This window comes from Haliaeetus leucocephalus, unplaced genomic scaffold (genome assembly GCF_000737465.1).
Source record: "Haliaeetus leucocephalus isolate CR32 unplaced genomic scaffold, Haliaeetus_leucocephalus-4.0 Scaffold840, whole genome shotgun sequence".
Lineage (NCBI taxonomy): Eukaryota > Metazoa > Chordata > Aves > Accipitriformes > Accipitridae > Haliaeetus > Haliaeetus leucocephalus.
Genome location: NW_010973276.1, coordinates 3086526 through 3108366, shown reverse-complemented (window position 1 = coordinate 3108366; position 21841 = coordinate 3086526). Strand labels below are relative to the sequence as shown.

Sequence of the window (21841 nt, the reverse complement as noted above, 5' to 3'; positions counted from 1 at the left end):
CACAAGAATATCAGCATACCTTGTGCAAAGTCAGATTACAATTACACTTAACTACATTTCAGAGACTCAGATACTCTTCATGATAGGAGTTGTTTGCTTTGAGTTTTTGCTGTGCATGTTATTTTTAAATCTTTATTCAAACCATGGGATTGTTAAACTGTAGGTGCAAAAATATACGTACAATCAATGAAACTAGAAAGAGCTGATGAATTTATTTTGTCTTATGTCCTTCTAGTCAATTTCTGTTTTTTGGGCAAAAACCTTTTCCAGAGTGTTGTGGTTATTTTCTGCCGTTGTTCAAATCAGTGAGCTGAAGTTGTTGGTATATTAGAAGTACCACTGATCTGTTTCAGTCCATTTGCATGGCTCCTAAAGGAGAGTTTCTTTCTCTAAAAACGTCATAAATGAAGACTGTGTTTATATATCTGCACCAGACTGCTTTAGCATTGTCTAGGCAGCCTGACTTTTCTTCTTTTCCTTTGGCAGGACGATGATGTGGTTCTCTGGCAAAAAAGAAGGTATGGCAGAGAAACCCCTGTCCCTATGGAGGAAGGCAGCCTCTTGGATGCAGATATGCTTATGTCTGAGTTCACCGATACGCTGTTCTCCACACTGTCTTCACATCAGCTGGTTTCCTGGCCAAATTCCAGGGACATAGGTATTTGTTGGCTGTTAGCTATGTTGCAGTGGGAACCTCTAGGTGAAGTCTGGTTTGTTGCTTTGCTTCTCTTCTAGCCTTGCCTAAGAAATTTATCTTGCTTTGCTGACACAGATAAAAATAGGTCAGAGAATACAGCTGTCTTATGCTTTATAGGTCATGGAATCCCAGTTATTCATCCAAATTTAATTTCTGTCTTAGCTTCTTATGTGCTGCTCCTAGCATTGTCCTCTAATGTTGCTCTGAATAAATCTGTAATGAGCAGTGTTTAGCTTTATCAGTGATGAAGGCATTGTTACTTATCTCAAAGCATATATGTGTGTGTGTGTGTTTTTAAGGGAGTGCGTATGTGTTTTTCTTTGGATATGTCCCTTAGAACAAATGCAAGTCACATCTCCTCTAAAAGCCATCCCAAGAGCTATACAGTTCTGTTGAATGCTCTCTAACTGAAGACTCTGACTGTCTAATGGGACAGCAGATGTCTGCTGTGCATTATCTTTGCTGCATGGATGTCTAAGCTGTCTGAGCAACTCCAGAGCAACTGTGGTTTACATGAAGTGTACTTCAGGCAAAATGAAATGAATGACCATTTATTTTAAAATACTGTGCTATGAGCTGTGGTGGTTCAGGTTGTACTTCCTAGCAAGTTTATGTATTGTGCAGCAGGAGCAGGACAGGAGGTTGGGAGCAGGAGGCATCCAAACTTGGTAATCCCCAGTTAGAACGTTCAGGTTTCACCTCTTCCATTTTACTAATTGAAAGTTTCATTCTCCAATGGTTTTGATTTCAGAACTGTGCTGTAGTTCTGAAGAAAAGCAGATGCCCAGTTCATTTCAGCAGCAATTTTTCTGTAAACATCCTGGCCAAGCCTGGCTGTGGAGTGTGTGTTGGTGTTCTAGCCAAATGCTATATTCCTATTGCTGTTACTGTGCAAGTGATGTGAAGCTAATCTAATCTGTCTCCTGAATTTTGCAGCACACTTAGGAAATGCTGACATGATTCAACCAGGGCTTATTCCTCTCCAGCCAAATTTTGATTTTATGGATACTTTTGAGCCTTTTCAGGGTAAGAATCGTATATATAGTCAATTAATTTCTTTAAAATTGCAGTGATTTATGAACTAGTTTTTAACAGAAGATTAAACGTTGCAGATATCTGCTCTCTTCAGAAGGCAGGAGATTTGAGTGGAAGGTGAAGAACACTTCATATATGTTTTCATTTTTCATTATTTCCAGCAGATGCATATGTGGGTAGACTCCCTTGTTACTGTGACCCCAGTCCTTTACTTACCTGCGTTTGAGAGTCACTTTAGGATTGTTTACTCCAAGGTTTGAACCTGGTTGTTAATTTGCCTTTCAAAAGAATGGCCTTTAGACCTTAAGTCATTGAGTAATTAAAGATAGAACATCAGATGTGGACAGGAGAACTCACAGAAATCACTAAGGTTTTCCCATTTAACACTTCTTAGTGATGAAGTGATTTAACACTTCGTTTGCCTGGGAACTTTTTCTGGTACTCTCAAGAATTACATATGACATTAAACTACTGCTGACAACTTTGATGGTTACAGATCTTCATGGAAGTCAAAAGTCACATCTGTTTGCTGGGCCTGCATGCAGTCTGCATCAGATAAATGAATTTTGTGGGACTGCACTGAGAATCAGCTCTCAGCTATCTGTGTGTAGGTGAACCTTAAGCAGCAGACTGATTTTTTTTTTTTTTATTGTACTCAGCTTGCATGAAGGTTGAAGAAGTTTCCCCTGAAGAGATCAGTTCCTCTGGAAGACAATTCATTGCTCAGTCAGCAGCAGTTGTATGAAGCAAAAATCTTGTGGTTTCATTATTTGCTAAATAATTTTGATATTACTGTGAATTTTAGTATCCAGCAATGCTGTATCTTGAGTATGAAAAGTAGAAAATTAATAGGTGACTTCTCATATTCCAGATTTATTCATGCCAAGTCGTTCCAGTAATTATTTCCCTTCTGTGTCTGCTGTCAGCTCAGCTACAACAGATAGCAGCAGCCATTCTTCCCAGGTAAGAGAGGTTCTCAATGTTTAAAACAGCCTTATCTCAGACATGTATGTGCTCTGAAGACTCTCAGACATAAGCCATGTCCTTCTCAGAAGGAGTTGAGACAAGAGTTTCAGGGGTCATGTCTGAATCTGTAATATTTTTCTTTTCTGTCAGTCTCCTGTCCTGCCGTCGGATTCATTGCCCAACACACTTCCAGCAGGGAACATCAATGACGGACTGATTGCTTCCTCAGTACCTGCTCCTGTCATTCCTGATGTTGGCACTGACCAGTGTTCCAGCATTAGAAGTGGGGGATCTTTCATCCAGCCAGCAGACTTCACTCCTGACTCGTCTCTCAGCGGGCCACAAACTTTTATGCCAGTGTTTCAAACACCCTTGCCACTGCTTCAACCTGCGACACAACAGCACCAGTCCCCGTTGCCTGCAGTGCCTCTGAATTCTAGCTTAAGCTCTCCGCCAGCTGCATTTGCTGCACCAGAAACCCAGAAGTTTGGCCTCTGTGAATCTACAGTTATCACCCACACAGCTTCTGCTACATTGACCCACAATGCCCCTGCCACCACTTTCAGCCAGAGCCAGAACCTTGTCCTGGCAACACAGCAGCCAGGTGCAGGAGTGCCTTGTAACCTGGCTTTCCAGACTACTGTCCTGCAGGGGCAGCCCCGGCCCCAGCTGCTATCCCAAATGACATTTGCACTCCCCAAAGCTGTTCCTCTGGCCAGTGCTGGGACAAGGCCCAAACAGTCACAAAAAATAGTGCCTGCTCCGAAGCCTGAAACAGTGTCCTTATTGTTAAAGAATGCCTTCATCACCCCAGGTGAGAAGCACTGATGGGGTGATCTTTTTCTTTTCTGAGTGAGACTAGCAGGAGGGAGACACCTTCTTGCTTTTCTTGATTTACATAATGAGTAAAAATATAGCTTCCTGAGGGTGTCCAAGGAACCCCTGAATCCACTGGTGTGTGGCTACACTGTTTAATGGGATGCTCTGGACTGCTGCGAGGATTGGAAGCAGTTTGGTTGTGAGTGTGAAAAGCTGACTTGCGAAAGAGGGTATCTCCTTGTAAAATTTGTGCTGGGCTGTACAGATGCATCAGCACATGGGATGACTAGATCTCTGTGCTCCTGTCCCATAGAAACCTTGGTTTTGATGTTTAATGCTGTTCTGATTAACTCTGCCCCTCAAAGCATTCAACCACAGTAGAGGAGAGGATGGTAGGGAGATAGTGTGGGATGGAGAATGGCAGATCTGTCTCTGTCATTGACTCATCTGGTTGCCCTGGACAAGTCAGTATGCCTGCCTGTATGTGATCGCACTGTGTAATACCAGGGTACTAGTGTACATCTTTAGATGTATTCCGACTTTTATCTTAGGTGTGCCTGAAACTCTTTGAGACTGAGTACAGTGTTGGCTAGGGAGCAGCTGTTGAAGTGGACTACAGCATTGGTCCAGATGGAAGCATGGGATGTGCCTCTCATCCACCATCAGTCGTCCCTAGCAGGACCAGGGTGATAAGAAATCAGCCCTTCCAGTGTGGAAGGGCTAAGAACAGGCAGGGGGAGCTGGAGATCTTTGTCTCAAGCAATCTACAGACTTGTGATGCAGTCAGGAGCACGTGGTTTTCAGTTCAGAGTATGAGTGCCTAACTGATATGCTGGGACTTCCACACTGAGTATGATTTGGAGCCATTGGCACTGCACAAGGCTAAAAATAGCAAGCGTGAGCAGAGAGAGTTTTATTTATGGTGGTTCTTGTGGGAAAGCTCAAGGCAAGAGCAGAACAGGCAGTACACTTTTTCTTGGGATTGTTGCACACTGTTTTTAGACTTGTGCTGGCTGGGGACCAAATTGACTTCAGCCACCTGAAGTGTGCAATAATAATCCAAGAAAAACCCTGCCTGGAGGAGTATTATTAAACAGGCTTTCCTAAGGAGTATGTGTGTCTGCCAGGGCCTGGCATTGTGGTTACCCACCAAAAAAACCCCAACAACAACAAAAAAAATCACTGTTCAGGAGTAGAACAGACCCAAGGATCTAATTCTGGCATGTCACTGGGAACAAGTTGTCCCATGATTAATACTGCTAGGTTGTTAATGGCAGTATTTTGGTCTATAGTACATTATAAAACAAGAGTCCATATACCTTCAGCAGTTGAGACACGCATTTCTCACCTAGTAAAGCACGATAGGCAACTCTTGTTTTCAGAAAGCCTTTGCTCCTAGCTTTCTTAGTGCTTCTTGGGTTGTTCCTCACCCCATATATCACTTTTCCAATACTTCATCAGTTACTTCTGGACCAAAACAGCAAATGGCTTTGCTTCTCATCCAGATTTAAAATTGTTGCTGTTTTTCATTCCTGGCAGTGGCATGTGTTCAGGGATCACTGTGCTCCTAAACTACTGGGATACCAAGCTCAGAGGTCAAATCCAAGATTTTGTGTAAAGACTGGAGCTTTATTTTTGGCAATAGAATAAACATCAGAACTTGTAACTAAGGCATTTACGCCTGCCATTTGTGTTCAGGACAAACAAATCCTCTCATGACTATAAAACAAATTGCATTATAACCTGTGTTAGAAAGAAATGTGTGACATTTGCTGCTCTGTGATATAAAGACTCAAAAATCTGCACAGATTGTCTCATCAGGTGCTAGACTTCACATGGGAAAGAACTCTGCTATCACCACTTCAGGATAAATGTTCTGATTTTGAGAGGAAAGTCTGCAAAAGATACATGCGTAGGATAGAAACATGAAAAATATAAAGGGGCATCTAAATATGTGCTGATTGTTACAGTTACCCAGATGTGGTAAGTCAGAAATACCAAGTTTGTGCAGTAGCATTAATACACTCATAAGAGCAGGCTATTTAGCTCAATAGAGATGTCTTAAGTCCGGCTGAACGTCAGTGAACAGTGGAAGGGTTGTGATTCCAGCTTTACATCTGGGAATGCTCAGGCAAAGAATGAACTCCCTGTATCAGAGTGACAGCGCTCTCTGCCAGATATACCCACACAAGGGCTGACTCAAGGTTTGTGCAATCCACAGGCCTTTCTAATAAAGGCTATACAGAAACTTTAGTTGATTCAAAACACAGTTGTTAGTCACAGATAACACAGTAGGGGAGAGGACATCAGATATCCTGCACTGTCTCCCTGTTCTGCTGTGTATGTCCTTCGATACCCTGATGCTAAACTGCAGAGGGGTAGGTTGGCAGCGACTGAGCTACTCTGACACTTATCATACATTATGACTTTATTAGTACAAAGGAGAGCTGAAGCCAATACAGGCTAGAATAAAACTGACTAAGTTTGGTTTAGTTTTCTCAAAAAGCATACAGAAGCTGTGTTTTTGCATGATTCTTCCTTTAGTAACAATATAGGATGGTTAGTGATGTTCTCTCTAAAGTCTGAGCAAGAACAATGTCAACATTAATGCCATGCCAATAACTGTACATCTGCATTGGTTAAATTGAGACCTTAACAGATTTATGTTAGACTATAATACCGTAGTGGTGAAAAAAACTTTAGAGCAAGGATCCTGATACCTGTCATGGGGGCAAGCCTCCTGTACAGACTTTTTCTGAGAATTTTTTCTTACTTTCTCTGTGGAGACAATTGCTGCTATTCACAATTATCTCTAGCTGTCTAACACTGCAGAACTCCTGGTTCTTTAGCCTGTTTTCTGGAATTTTGGTGCTGATTCCCCATCACATTTGGTTGTCTTGTGCTTGTGTGTCGTGTAAAGCATCTGTAAAAACAGATAGTGAAAGAAGCTAGTAGAGTGAAGTGGTGAGGAAGATAATTTAATATATATACAAGGAAGCACAAAGTATTGAATATGCATCCTGCAGTTGGTTTCTGTCATTGACCCTTTCTGGGTCAGCAGAGCAAGCCTGAGATCCAAGAAGTATGGACATCAGAGGAGAGGTGAAGATGATCCTCCTTCTGCGAAACCCAGCTCTGATAGAATGAAGACACTTTGCACCTCCCTGATTCACTAGGTACCTCTGTAAATTCACCTTGAAACAGTGACAGTGGTGCTAGAAGTCTCAGAAATAACTGGTGTGTTGGAGTCCTTTGTACTGGATACATGGGACTGAGATTATCAGAAAACTGGTGGCACTTTGTATTGCAATGAAATAGTACCAAATAGGTGCCCATTAATCCATTCCCCTGTTCAATGACACGTTATTTCCTACAAAATAATCTCCAGCTTTTTTTTTTTGTCTCATTAACTATTCTAACTTGTGTTCTTCAGCTGCCTTTCAGGGACAGTCCAGAACTGTGATTGTAACTCCAGCACCTTTAAAAAGAGAGGGGATTTTGACGCCACCCACGTGTCAGTCTAATGTTGCAATTGCACCAGCTGGAATTGTCAGAGTAAGGAGAAGAAAAACAAATTTCTTTTGTTTTTTAAGGCCTGTTATTTGCAAGTAGTTAGAGCCATAATGTGCTTAGGGTAACTAAATCTCACCTGTTACCCAGCATATGCATTTGTGCATTCAGCATTATGTTTGCTTATTTTTAATTTAGCTACTTTATGGGTCTGGAAGCACTATCTAGTCTTCACAGACTCTGTCTCACACAACAGTAAGATTATAAAGAGGCATGTATACACGGTACCATGAATGGGGGTGGTTTGGGCCTTTTATTAATCGCACAGAAGCTAGAAGGAACCCAGGATGCTCACCTTTCCATTTACATATTGGAAAGCATGCCTTGAGTATATGAGTGGGTTTCCCAATACATTGTATGCAGGAAGATGGTAATAGTTTTTAGTATATTATGCTGTTGCTGTGTTGTAATACTGCTTTAAGTTATGAAAGGATACTGGTTTCCTGCCAGAAGTCTGACTTCAGTGCCTGCCAATTCCTTATATATTCACCCTTGTTTCATGTCATCAGATTGTTAATCATGTATTAATTTGCTGCTTTTAGTGAAAGGCAAGGTAACAAATCTCTCTCTCTCTCTCTCTCTCTTTCTCTCCCTCTCCCCTCCTTTCTCCTTCCTCTCATCCCTTCTCTCCCTCTGCCCCCATCCCACCCTTCCTGCTCTCTTTTTCTTTCTCTGTTATTCTTTGTGCTGTTTCTATGCTGTTCCCAGGCTCCCGGGGTGACGGAGTTCCGTAGTAACATTCTGGTTGGTCCACCACAGCGAGCACCAAGTAGTCAACAAACCCAGTCCACAGTCTCACATCTCTTCTCTCCTAGTGTAGTCCAGGATGTGTTGGTGAAAGGAGAGCAAATCCCTTCCCACAGTAGCAGTTCACAAGTTCCCTCACCTACACCTAGTAAGTTAGAAAGCTATAAGCGTTCTCTCTCTCCTACACATGTAAGTGTTTCCATTGGTTAGGCAGGGTGTAAAATGGCCTTGAGGATCCCTGGATAATTTTTGAAGGAAAAGCTTTTTTAGGGCCTTCTACCCTGCAGCTTCGGTTGCATCCAGTTGTTTGCAATTTTTGTCTTAAGCTACTGTGCAGCATTGCCACAAACTGCTATTTTGTGCTTCCTGTAAGTGGCTCCTTTCTAAAAGGATGTACTGTCATAGTCACCGAGAAATTAAACCTGTTTGAAAGGCATCTGTGTAGAAAGTGTGGAATACGTTTGTTGTTCAGGATCATAATTTTGATTGGAGGATCTCAGACACAATCCTTGTTAACAGTAGGTAAGTGCAAAGACTCCTTTTGCATGCATGTTGATAGAGCAGTATCTGGGCCGGTTTTAGAGATATATGCTGGTTTTGCTGGTAAGTGGCTTATAAGTGTTACTACCATCATGTCCCAGACCATTAGACCCTCAAATGGGGGAGTCTAGCAGGACGATGGAATTGCAGCCTACACGTTCAACATGCCTTTGCTGAAATGTGTGTGTATGTGAAAGGAGTATTACATATCACTATTTGGGATGTGTTAGCCTTATGCTGTGAAATACTAAGCTTTCCCAGCCATCTTAACATTTTCTAGCATGCGGTTGCTGCATCAATGAGTATAATTTGGTTGCCGACGGCATTTCAGTTCGATTCTGAATAGAAGCTTCTCAGCAGTTACATTTGCTACAGAAAGTTGTTTGTTAATGTGACTTGTCTTTCTTCCTTTATGAAGGCCGAGATTGTCAGAATTCAGGCCAAGCTTCCCCCTGCACCTCTGAGCAGAGCCCCAGTCCACAGTCTCCCCAGAACAGCTGCTCAGGAAAACCTGCCACTGACCCTAATATGGCTGCACTTAAGGTGTGTCTCCTTTCCTTTGAGGTGCTTTTCTTCTTTGCCTTTGTAGCTACTTTTCTGCACTGATGTTTGAGCATGGACTAGAGAGTAACTTGTGCTTCAGGAACAGTGGATTACTTGTGCCTTAGGCTTAGCTTGCACTGCGTCTGTGCTGCTCTGTTCAATTTAAAATGTCAGACTTCAATAATCTGCTCTGCTCCTCAGGGATGGGTCACCAGAGGGGCCAGGCTTAACTGTACCTCTGCAGGTCCTTATGGTCATGACAGCAGTTCCTGCTGTAGGTCACAGAGATGTTATGACAGGTCTCAGTTTACCTGGTCAAAGGTTTCAGTTTTCTAAACCATGGCTTTTTGCGATTGTTCTGTTGGGGATCTTCAGTCTGCAGGGCTCTGGCCATTGCTGGAGGGGGAGTTCTTGGCCTGCTGAGTTACAGGTCTCCAGTGATGCTATGCTGCTCCACAGAGAGCAGCTCCACAGACTCTACAAGTTACAGCTGTAAAACACTTTGAGAATTATTGGGGTAAGAACTTGGCAGTCTAGAGAAAGCATCTGAAAGCTGGCTGTACCTCATATACAAGCTGACCTTGTCAGAACACTTTCTGTGATGGTATGAGAAACTTATCTGCAAAAAACAACTAATGCATGACAATCAGCTGTAACCCTCTCATTCATTCTGTTGTGAAAGGGAGTGTTACTTAACCATTTTGCAGGTGCCAACCCCTTTTTGGCTTCTCTGTCTTTGTATACCCTATGAGTTGATGTTGGCTTGATTATTTGCAGGGCAGAAAGGTAAGTTTAAACACTTGCAGCCTGTGATTGCACTCAATTCTAGTTCCGTTGCAGAGAAGATTCAGAAATGCCTCTTGCTGAGCATGCTGCAAGTTGCTCATGAAAGTTTGCAGTTAGTTACTTTGCATAAATGCTCACAATCAGTAGTTGCAGCCTGTTCTTGCTGCTAGAGGACAAGTTAACAAAGCAACAAATTATTAGGACTGGCCAATGGTGGGAAAGTGGCCACTAGATGGAGGAGTGTCCTTAAAAGTAAAGACACTGCAATGAGATAGGCTTTATAGCCATTTAAACTCACCTGCTTTGACAGGAATTGCTTTGGATGTGTACTGTTAGTAACTCTTTCTCTAGATGTATGTTCTTTTGCTCCTCTGCATTGTTAGACTAAACAGATCTGTATCGCTGGGTAATGTTGTTTTTTCAGTTTGGCAAAGCACAGAAGGCACTGGAAATCTCAGTTCTGCTCTTGAACCTGCATTTTCTGTGGTTTTGGGCAGCCACTTCACTGCTTTATTACATTGTTTTCCTCCATTATAAAATGGGGTGATGGTGAGCTACTGCTGGAAAGCCTAGCTCTGCCAAGAATGCATTCTCAAAGTGCAAACTCCTTTTTTTTTTCCCCAAGGATTTTGGTGAAAACAACTTATAAGTTTTTAATGCTACAAATGAAAATGTTAATTCCTGACAAAGCCTTTATCCTCAGGATAGGCGAGAGATGTGGATTCTTTTTTTCTTTTTGCAGACTGCCTGTTTATATCGGTAAACTTTATATATGTATTAGAAATAAATTATATGGACTGTTTTAAACTTAAAGGCTTCAACAAGATCCTAACTAATTACATGCCTCAAAAATTGGAATTTGACTTCAGAAAAGGAAGTTGTATAACAGTCTTAAATAGGAATTTTTGCTTCAGGAGGAAAACCTTACAAGGTTTAGAATTTAATTTAATACACTGGACACTTCTTTTTAATAACTTATATAACTTTATATAACTTTAAATAACTTTAATAATCATTGTTTGCAAATTTATAGTCATGTGGCTTTGACTGGAAAGACTATGAATGCCACAATTCAACAAAAATGACACTGTGAATTTGAATAGCTGAAATAGTCATAGCAGTGGAATGGTAAAGGAGAACAGCATAGACTGAGCTAATTTTATTTATGCAGAATCGAAGAATGAGGCATATTTCAGAACAAAAACGAAGGTTTAACATCAAGATTGGTTTCAGTGCTCTGAACAGCTTGGTTTCAGCTAACTCCAAGTCGGTAAGTAACTTGGCAGCACTAACAGTTTAATATGGTATGTAAGAAAGAGCCATTCTAAAAAGACTTGTTAATAAATTTAATCTCTTCACTGCTGACTGAGAATGCTAGTTAGTGAGTGAAGATACTTGAACTGAGGGACTTGGAAAGGAAGGGTTATAAATCCATGGCTTATAGTCAAAAGAGTGTGTGAAAGTGCTTCATCTTTTAGACATTGTTCTGATGCAGCTTCAAACATTGAACAAGTCTTTGTCTGATGACATGCTGCAGCTTTAAAGCCAACAGGGAAAGAAAAACTGGTCTTTGCAATCCTTGCTCTTGGGACCCCAGTAATGAAGATTTTTGTCATGTTTGGAGCATAAGATGACTTTGCATCTACTGTTATGTCACCTTTCTTCTGACGTACTGGCTTTTTATACCCATTCTGTATGGGTTCTGTTCCCCATAGCTGGACTTGAAAAAGCTGTGGTCCAGCCAGTATTGTAAGCTTATTCTGCCTGAACCACGAGCCAGCCAGAAGCCAGGTAGATGCTGTTGGTACAATGCTGGGCCTGGCTTAATATACCTTGACATTTGGCCTGAGCTAATATACCCACCTATGAGCACAGCTTGTTAGCTTAGGCTTTGTGCCATGTTAACCACAGCTGTGCTGCATTTGGTCAGCTGAGAGCATGGCGGAGCAACCATGTGTGCCTGCAAATACTGTTGAAACATGTCAGTGAGCCAAAAGAAGAACAAAAAAGTCCAGTGAAACTTCTAAAAGTTCTACATTGATGAGGTCTGTACCTCCCAGGAGGAATCAGAAGCCTGGCCAGTTCATATGATTTTGAAAATCCCTCTAGGACTCTTTACATCTAGTATCACCCAGCTGCCTTTAAGAATTTGGCCCTGCACCTACAGCCTTGCAAATATTCTCAGGGCTTCTTTTTCCCGTCACCTGTCTTTTGTACGTAGATTTACAGAGAAAAAAATTCCCAACTGACTTCTCATTGTGAAATGATTTTGTCCAAACTGAGAACATATTCTGGCTACACTAGTTAACTTAGTGAACTAAATTGAAATCAGAATAATTGAAGCATAGGCTTGTCTGCACAACAAAATTCTATATGTCCTTTAAATACCAGTACCTTTTGGAACATGGAAAATATGAAAGCTTGTTGTGTAGAATGTTGATTTGTTTACATAATTTTTATAGGTTTTTTTATGTTTAGGCCATAAGTTATCAGAATTTCACTTCCTGATTTGAATAGCTTATTTGAAAGGTAATCAGTTAAGAAAACTCAGCTTTAGTAAAATGTCTGATTATTTTATTTCCCAAGTACAGATTTTTAATTCGTTCCTCAGAACTGAAGAGTATTTTAAAAAAGATCTGTGACATTGTTTTTGTCTCCTTTGGTGGTAGCTAGACTGTGTTACCTTCTGTTTAATAACTTCAGGTTTCCCAAACTATATAATCTATATTGTCAACTTGAAACAATGCTTCTAACAGCACTGGGGAAAGCACATCTTCATCAGCAGATATACTTCAGTACTTAAGTAAGAATTGTAAATATTTTTAAGAGGATAGAAAATGAAATAAAACATTTTAAATTATTAAAACACTTCTTTCAACAAAGTAGCAAAAATATAATTTGTGGAGGAAAACAACCACATTTCTCTGTACTAGTGTGCAGACATGAGTTGGAGAAATTAACACTTTAGTATTATTTTAAGTGTTTCGCTCTGCCTATCTGTGTGCTTTTGCACACAGTGAAGGAAACTTAAGAAAAGGGGCTGAAGTGCTTTTTTTGGGTGTTACAGCAGGTTAGGGGCAAGCTCTTCATCTCTCTAGCTTTGTTCCAGAAAGTGAGCTCTGTGTTTGTGTTTGGTCTAGATCAGCCATGCAATCACGCTCCAGAAAACAGTAGAATATATCGCTAAACTACAGCAGGAAAGAACACAGATGCAAGAGGAAACCAGGCGCCTTCGGGAAGAAATCGAGGAGCTAAACGCTACCATCATGTGAGATTTGGGGAGCTTTCTGTAATGAAGCAGAGCAGCTTGAATGTTGCTTTGGCTAGCAACAGGGAATGTTTGCCTCAGATGTCATGCCAAACAACAGATGGGTATTGAACAGTAGAGTTGCTACCAACTTCCAGACAAAAAGCATAGTTGCTGTGGGATGGGCATTGGTAGCAAACCATGTGGATTTTCAGCAAGCTCTTAGCATGAATGCACAACAGTGGCAGCATCAGAAAAGGTGGATCAGGTCAGTTAGAATAATTCTAAGAAGCCACTGATGATGGTTTTTTAAAGCTAGGCTCGCTGGGTGATCAAACACTCTTACCCTTCATGATGGCTTTGCTGCAGCTTTCTTTCCAAATGTAGTCAATTTTTATAGGAAAATATGGTTGAGTACATAAGACACAGGACTTTGAATCAAGGAGCTTGCCGCTGGCTGAACATAGCTGTGATAAGTCACTTCACCTTCCTGGTGCCTCAGTTTCCTCTGTGGCTTTACGATAGTTATGTACTATTGCAAAGCATCTTGAGAACCCCAGTAGTTTTTCTTCCATCTACAGAAGTGTTAGGCTTAGGCATTACGTTAGACTTATCAGCAAATCAAAATATTTTTATTTTTCTTTAATAGTATGATGATTTCTGGTTGTATTTTAAATTGATCTGTTTCTTAAGAATCTCTGTAACATTTTCTTCTGTAACATCGCTCAGGAGTAACTCTCTAAATTTTTCCTTGACTCTTAATATGCCTTTTTCTAATTGGATGCCAAAACCTACTTTGTTCTATGTTATACTTTGTTTTCAGTTTTGTTGCTTGTAATAAGAAGTGTGTAGCAGCTTGAGAAATTGCTTTGCTATGTGAATATAGACAAAACTGATGAGAAAACAGTATGTATTCCTGGCTATAACAATTACATTCTGGGGGGGTCATACACTGGGAAGCCACCTTGGTCAGGGATAAGGGGGATACACACTTTACTCTTGCTTTAATTTAGTCTGGAAGAGAAGCGTGTACCTTCTGGTGGGGATTCTGACCTCAGAACATCTTCTTTTCAGTTCTTGTCAACAGCAGCTCCCTGCTACCGGAGTTCCTGTAACACGGCAAAGATTTGACCACATGAGGAGGATGTTTGATGAGTACGTGAGAAGCAGGACCCTGCAGAACTGGAAGTTTTGGATTGTATCCTTTTATATCAACCTGCTGAACTTTAGGTTTGGTACTGATATATTTACAGCCAAGAACTCTGGATTCTGATGCTGTGACTTTAAGCCAAGTTATTTAAATAACATATGTCCTCAGTTTTCATTCACATCTGTATATGGATATGAATCCTTGCCTTATAGGCTGTCGTGAGGCAGAACTTGAAGGGAGGTAACTTGAAAGTAAAATGCAATACAAAGGCAAGGTTTTCCTGGTGGGTTATTAAACTGCAAGAAAAGTTTAATGGACTACTTCTGTAACTGTAGCTCTTGTAGTCTTCTGGAAAAACTGCACAGAGAATAACAAAGATTTCAGGAGGAAAAAGAAATTATTACAAATAATTACTGAAGCTGTTGCAATGGCAGTTTTAAAAACTTCCACATTTCTCTCTTTTTCCTTTTTTTTTTATTTTTCTTTTTTTAGTTTTCTGATTGTCTTTTGTTACAACAGTGAATCAACTTAGTCTCTGTTTGCTTCTCCAATGCTAGCAGCTGTGCTTGTAAGTGAATGATAATGCAGGAGGCAGAAAAACATAAACTGAATGAAACCAAGTTAGCTGCATTTGTGCTGTGCTGTATAGACTTATCTAGTTTGGATCAAACATTATTAGCTTGAATCAGTTCGGGGATATTTGTAATTAGCAATGAGCAGTAGTGTTTACCTTCCCTTTCCCCATTAAACTTCATATGTTCATATAGCTAGCTATTTGCACTTTATATTTTGTATGTCTGTGCTGGTTATTTCTCTCTATAACTACCTGGATAACCTAAGTATATATAAAGCATGTTTGTGCATGCATGAAGTACAGCATTTTTAATACTTTGATATGTGAAAGTGCTTTCTTTGGTGTTCTCTGGTTTATGTTGGCCCTAGAAAGACACTCTTCTTTTTAGCATCCTTTTAGGAAACGATTCTTAGCAAGGTCTCACACAGTCTCTGATAACTTAGAGCTGGTGCCACTGTTGAACCTCTGGATTCTACAGCACTATTAACTCTGGAACAAGTTCAAGTGAATTATGAAAGTAGAGGTCTTTAATATAACAATGAAAATAATTATTTAAAGACAGTCCTACACATGTTTGCTGATTGCATAGTATGTTTGTTTTATGGTGCTCCAAGATGTTAAATAGCTCCACAATTTGTAAGTGAGACACTTCTAGAAAGTGGCAGAGGTTATCACGGATGAAGATGCAATTTTGGGTAGCTAGGTTTTGTAGTGTTTGGGGAAAGGCAAAGGCTTTTGTAGTTGGTGAAAGAGAAGGTTGATAGGCAAAGTAATGTTCCCAAACTTCCCTTTACAAGTCAGGATGTAACTGTGATGGAACAGTTGTTCTAACAGCTGGATTGAATCCTTAATGCATGCTGACATATTTCAGAATGTCTTGCAGTAAAAGCTGACAAAGTCCAGGGGTGAGTGGTGGTGGTGATGATGATGATAATAATAATAATAACAAAAAATCTCCTCCTTATGAAATGACTGTAAGAGAGAGAAGGGTAGTTCATTACAAATATGAAAATACCATAGTTTCTGTTGCATATAGGAGGGAAATGAGTAATCTGGTCTTGAGCTACTAGAGATAACCCAAGAAGAGAATACTCTTGAATATTAGAATATCAATAGAATAATAACCATGCTGTTCCTCCAGTCACTCTGTAAAAGTCTGTAAGGGTATGCAAATCCCCTCAAGTATTCCAGGCAATTGTTAGATTTATCTTGATTGTCAGCCACAGTGAGAAAGATGGGGGCACATGACTATGCTGAGGTTGATTTGGGCCACGTTCTCACATGCTGCTGACTGTAGTCAGAAAATCCCATCTGAAGTAACATGGTAAAACCACAGATTCTGAGCCTTCAGATGAGTTTATTGTCCAACCAGCTTCTGAAATAAATGTACCTGTAAGCTGGAATCTACTTGGTGAATTATCGTGGTGATGTTATAACAAGCTGTTTTGAGTTCAAATATGGTGATCAGTCCAGGAAATGTCATCTGAAAGGCTGGGAGCTGGGGCCAACTGAGGCTTGTGGTGGTGCTCTGTATGTTTTAATACGCTACAGGCTAAGGATTTTGTCTGCTCCTTTTCTGCCAGGAAGGTTATCACCAACGCCAGGTCTATCCTTCCAAGCTGTGATGATAGAGAGCCAAAAGAAAAGGCAGATACTCCGCAGCTTGCTACCGTTCTGGTCCACATAGATGCAGATCAGCAAGTGTGGTCATTGTTGTAGGAATCCTTGCCCTGCCATTGAGGATCTCTGAAAATATACTTACATACTTTGAGGTCTTTGTTTAGCTGCAGTAGCAGAGAACTTGAGTCTTTGCTGAAAAATCTGCCTGAGAAATTGGCTGAATACTTGCACTGTTGACCTGTGCTAGACTCATTATTGCCAGGCAAGACTCATCCAGGTACCCCACCTTGGATGCATCGGCAGCATGCTGTGGTGGTAAGTGATGTGGTTACCCTAAAGCTTCTATATCCTTTTGCTATGAAAGCATCACTGTTATATGAAAAAGGTGGCAATGAAGAAATTGAATGCTTTACATGTATGTAGAAGTTTCAGATACTCATGTTCTTGCAGTGCCACAGCATGCAGCTGGTTTGTAGATCAAGTGAGTGTACAGGAATTTTGCAAAAAACAGTGAGTATCACTAGGGACTGAGGTTCAGTTTTTTCCTTTGTCTTAGTGTTACAGATTTCAAAAAATATTTTTTGAAATGTTGCAATCCCTCTAGTAGTTGAAGTCCATTTAGAAGTCTATTGTTTTCTCTGCAGACTGAGCTGTAGTAGCCTTTCCTATAGAATGTTTTGAACTCCTTCTGTGTTGTCTTCCTTAACATTTGATGATTGCAGTTCAGCATTATTATTAAGCCGTTGTTTGAGTCCTTCAATAGGATGGTTTCCACAACAAGCTTTAAGGATCTGAATCAAACTGCAATGGCCTGGTTGGATCAGCACTGTTCTCTTCCTGTTCTGAGGCCAAGTAAGTAAAGTTCTATCCAACAGTTATTCCAGATCATAGAAAGTGAGTCCATATATAATATCATTTCTTGAAAGTCAGAGCATGACAAAGAAAGCACATGATGCTGAGTATGACTTCCAGTTCCTTTTTATTATCTCAGTAGAAAAATAAGAACCCTTTTTGACTGTGAAGACACTTGGTTGTATGCTTAACACTGAACAGAAAAAAAACCCAAATTGCTGTATATAGATACCAGAATTTAAAAGGTCTCAAGCTGCATTTAAATTTCAAATACTCTGCTCTAGTTGGAGTAAGTTTGGCAGTGTGATATATATCTCATTATGAAGGAAGACTTCAGAGATTTGTATTCTGTTTTGGAATGACTTTCCGTTTGGTCATGATTGCTCGATCTTTCCCCCTTGCAATTCAGCAGGTATTTATATTTGCAGTTGCCAAGTGGTACTCTCTTTTGTAGAAGAAAAAGGCATGTTTTTTTTTTTTTTTTTTTTTTTTTTTAAAAGTCCTAGATCTCCATTCCTTGTTCCCTGGGCAGAGTTCTTGCACATCTCTGTTTATTGCTCTCACTGTGTGTGGAGGAGTGCATGTTTTTCAGAAGTATTTCCATAATTCTGTCAGGCCTAACAGCCTTGCAGTACCTGCACACTATCCTGCATGGATCTGTTTGCAGTCAGACTAATGGCTTTTCTTGATACTTTTCTGACTTTTTTTTTTGTAGTGGTGCTGAATACTCTCCGGCATCTAAGTACAACCACCTCAGTTCTGTCAGATCCATCGTGCCTGCCAGAGCAAGCCGCTGAGGCAGTTATCAAGATGAACAAAACAGCTGGTGAAACCTAACAACCAAAGACAATGAGTTGCTTATACAAGGTGTGGAGAACCTGCCAGTCTAGTAGCCTGGCGAGTCTCCTTTCAGTTGGTGCACTTTAGAAAGAATTCTCTCCATCACCTGAAACATTGTTCAGGGCATCTGGCTCTGCCTTCAGAATATGTGGAAGTATGATGCAACGTTGTCATAACGTTTTGATTCCTCTTCAGTGCTGTGCTGTACTCCGTTAAGTGAGAAAACACCAAGCTCAGGTAAATTTAGCAGGTTTGAGTCCTGCAGGCAGCAATATATCTCCATCAATGCAGCATGCATCTATATGCAACAAACATATTTCTATGAAACAGCTTCAAGTACTAAGTTTTCTGAAGTGTAAATCTTGTACATCAAGGGATGTTTTCTTCAAGGGGAAATATACTTTCAATTCCATGAAACAAAATGTGCTTTTTATTTTGTTTTCTGATATTCAGTTCCATTTGTTTTACTTGAATAGTGAAAATTGTTAAACAGGATCATATTAAAAACCAAAGGAGAAGAAAAATCCGTCAATGATGTCAACTTGTGGCAAAAATACTAGAATTAAAATCTCAGGCTGTGTTTTGTATATTTTTATTTTAATGAGTGTATCATTGCATGTGATCAGTTTCAAGAGATGCTTTATTTTCTAGCAAATAAAGTAGCTGATTTTTATTATTTTTCCTGATACAACCATTGCAAGTGAGTAGCAGGCTGTGCAGTAAGTGCAAGAAAGCAGTTTTAGATTGCATAGACTCTGCAATTAGGATAGATACATCAATTTCATACCCATTTAATCTGCAAACTGTTTTCTTGCACTCTGCAGAGTTCAGCTGCCTTCCTCATAAAATATGTGCATATAAAACACATCCATAGATAAACGTAATAATGCTTCAGAGACAAGAATTGAGTTTGTAATGTTAAGAAATTGGCTTTTTATCTCAAAAACTGTATCAAACCATGTGGATTTGTAGTCAGTTCTTTGCTTCTTCATCTTTTTTGCTTGTTCTTTTTGCCTTCTGTCTGAAAAACGTGAAGGACAGCTGAATTTGGTCAGTATGGGAAGGTTATGTTCAACATTAATTATAAAACATATAAAAATATGTTTAAAACCCAAAATACTGCATAACATTCTTCTGTGACAGTCTTAGCAAGTACTGTGCTCTGCTGCAGATAAACTTAGTGTGGCTACAGCAGTGATAGTCTGTCCATCCTGAGACAGCATTGGGATATTCATTCTGGCTGATTGTTCACAGTCTGGAATTATTTTATGACCCTTGTAATTTCACTCCTTACTTGATTCTGATTCTTAAGAGCTATGCAAACTGTGGGTAATGTTTCTCTGGTACCTCCCGTGAGTAGTTTTCCTCCAGTTTCAAAGGCAGGCTGCCTGGAGGTGATTAGCAGGCTATCACAGTGCTAAAAAGAGGAGCAGCTAAAACATTTGGGCATTGCACATGCTGAAATGAGGTCAGTAGGTTCTCCTTCGGCAGATGTAGTTTTTATCAGTGTTGTCCCCAGTCTTCTCCACTTGGTGGGCCTAAGTTTAAAAAGAAACAATAGGCTTGGGGAGTGGGACTAAGCATGGGGAGTATTTTTCTTTCCTCTTTGTCCTGAGATTTTGCAGCTAATGGCTTTCATTGCAGAGTTCACTTATGTTGGAGCAGGACTGTAGCAAAAAGAAAGCATGAAATGTTAACCCCAGGGCCCTCTTCCTGAGCAGAGGTACTGTGAGTTGAGGAGTTGGGGGCTGAAAGGGACTGCTGGGGGGGAAAGGAACCTAAGAGGAAGACAAAATGGCATGATCTAAGTACCAACATGTCTTTCTGTAGCTGCGCAGACAAATGAGGAGATGCTCTTTTTTTTTTCTTTTCTTTTTTTTTTTACAGTAGATAGATCTGACGTATCATTTGAAGTTTGTGGTACATGTGAAAACCTGTGTCCCTGTGACAGAACCAACAAAAATCCAGGCCTCAGCTAAAGAATCGTTTGTTGAAATAGTGTATAAAGGTTGTCATTGTAATTAAATAGTGAGTAGGTTTTCTGGGGGGACCTGTATCTAGGTCTTTCATACATAATGTTGTAATCCATTAAGCAGTATTCTTTGGGATGCATCTGGATAAAAAGCGTTGACTAAGCATAAATTCTTTTTTAAATCAGTGCTTTAAATCCTCCCATTTTTATCATTGATTGTGAACTTGATTCCAGTGAAGTCATTTAACGCTGTGATTAGCTGGGGAGCATCACTCAAGTTCTTTCTTTACTGGGCTGTCTCATTGAGATACATAGATATCTACATGCGTATTTGCATGTTAAAAATATGTATCCGGTTTTCTAGAAAGAAATCAGTAGGCAAATTGTCCAAGAACAGACCCACTTGTGTTTTTGCTGTACTTTTCAGATGAACAGATTCTGTAATGCCTCCCCTGCAGTGTGGTCTCCTGCTTGTCAGGCAGTGATTGTGCTTGATTTTTACCGTTACTAGTATCAATGACATTAGAGTTTTGTCTCAACAAGCAAAGTGTGCTACAGGCATCCTTCAGAGCCCAGGGAATTCTGATAACTTCTAAGCTTAAATCCTAACATCTCAGATCTCACTGAATGGATTGGAAGCTGAAATGGACCTTACAGGAATAGGAAGGGGTAATGTGACTGAACTGCTAAAAATTTTGTTCATTAGCAGTTTTTATCTGGATGTGGATGGAAAAAATCATCCTGCTCATTGCACCATGAGCTGTTTACAGTTGGAGGTAAAGTGCTTATTTTAATAATTTGTGGTGGAGAAACAAGCTCATGGCACTATTAAAAGACTGCAAATCTTAACATAGTAAAGAGAAAAAATTTGAATCAAAAAGCTTACTTAGGCAAGAGTGTAGGAGGGAGAGAATGAAAAGTGAAAAGAAACTTTCCACGTAGTGCAATTACCAGAAACGGTGTGGCTGCTCTTTGAAGCAGTGATTCAGTGTATTTTTCTCATCCTATTATTGCAAATCAGAATTCTTTTCTCTTATCAGTCAACCCTGTGAGGGGTGTGATTTCACTTCATTTGGAAACACAGGAGGAAAAAAGCTGTATTATGTCTCACATCTGCACAGTGGAAGTACTGAGGATTGGTATGAAAAGAGATTGACCACGTATGTATTAATTCCTGCATAGTTTTCCACTTTGGTTTATATTTGAACTCCTTAGTCTTGTCTTTCTTACCCATTGAGGAGTCTAAATACTGTATTTCTTTAAAAAAAAAAAAAAATTGGTAACACTTTCTCCCCTAATTTAAGTGGTCTAATTTCCTCAGTGTCACCAAAGTATACTTAAGCAAGCAAAACACACAGTGCCTATACTCTACATAGAATTACAGATGATGCACACCTGTCTTCAGTGAATTGGTGCTAAACTTTTTAAAGAGTCCCCATATAATTGAATACAAGTCATATTCAGTCAAATCCAACATATTTCACTCAATAAGGGAATGGCTAGATAAAATGTTTATGGACTGTGATATGCACAAAGTCAAACTGAGATTGTCTAGTGGCTCCTTGTGACCTTAAATTCTATTAATCAGTATGTTGTAGATGGCCCCCACCCCAAACACAAGTTTTGGAGAACTCGTGTGTTATCTGGTATAGTTATTAGGCTTGTACGATGCTCCCTGTTAGCAGGAGGAATCAGTGACGAAAGTCCAGGAGCAAACTAGAGTTGAAGGAGTTAATGAGTACTAGGAACAGAGACAAGTGCATGCTTCATCTTGACAGTCTGATCTCTGCACAAAACCAAAGGATTCTTAATTAATATCATTTGACCTGATGGGCATGTTCTTCCATGCTTTTCTAGACCCCTTGGGAAGCCTTCCTTGAAGG

At 40.1% G+C, this 21841-nt stretch overlaps 1 protein-coding gene across 5 annotated transcripts in view; it reads left to right on the top strand.

Moving 5' to 3' along the window:
* The window catches only part of MLXIP (MLX interacting protein), a 51586-nt gene extending 30290 nt beyond the window's left edge, over positions 1–21296 (top strand). For 3 of the 5 annotated variants that reach the window (XM_010582175.1, XM_010582172.1, XM_010582176.1), the window contains 12 exons: positions 487–658; positions 1634–1723; positions 2604–2695; positions 2849–3512; positions 6951–7072; positions 7796–7982; positions 8793–8917; positions 10875–10973; positions 12844–12971; positions 14025–14148; positions 17017–17146; positions 17862–21296. In XM_010582175.1, coding sequence (XP_010580477.1) covers positions 487–658; positions 1634–1723; positions 2604–2695; positions 2849–3512; positions 6951–7072; positions 7796–7982; positions 8793–8917; positions 10875–10973; positions 12844–12971; positions 14025–14148; positions 17017–17146; positions 17862–17983 — 2055 coding nt within the window. In that variant the 3' untranslated portion in view covers positions 17984–21296. Of the gene's footprint in view, positions 1–486; positions 659–1633; positions 1724–2603; positions 2696–2848; positions 3513–6950; positions 7073–7795; positions 7983–8792; positions 8918–10874; positions 10974–12843; positions 12972–14024; positions 14149–15545; positions 15580–16938; positions 16955–17016; positions 17147–17861 lie in introns of those variants that run through there. The other 2 variants (XM_010582173.1, XM_010582174.1) reach the window with 2 other exon arrangements.
* Positions 21297–21841: the final 545 nt, after the last annotated feature.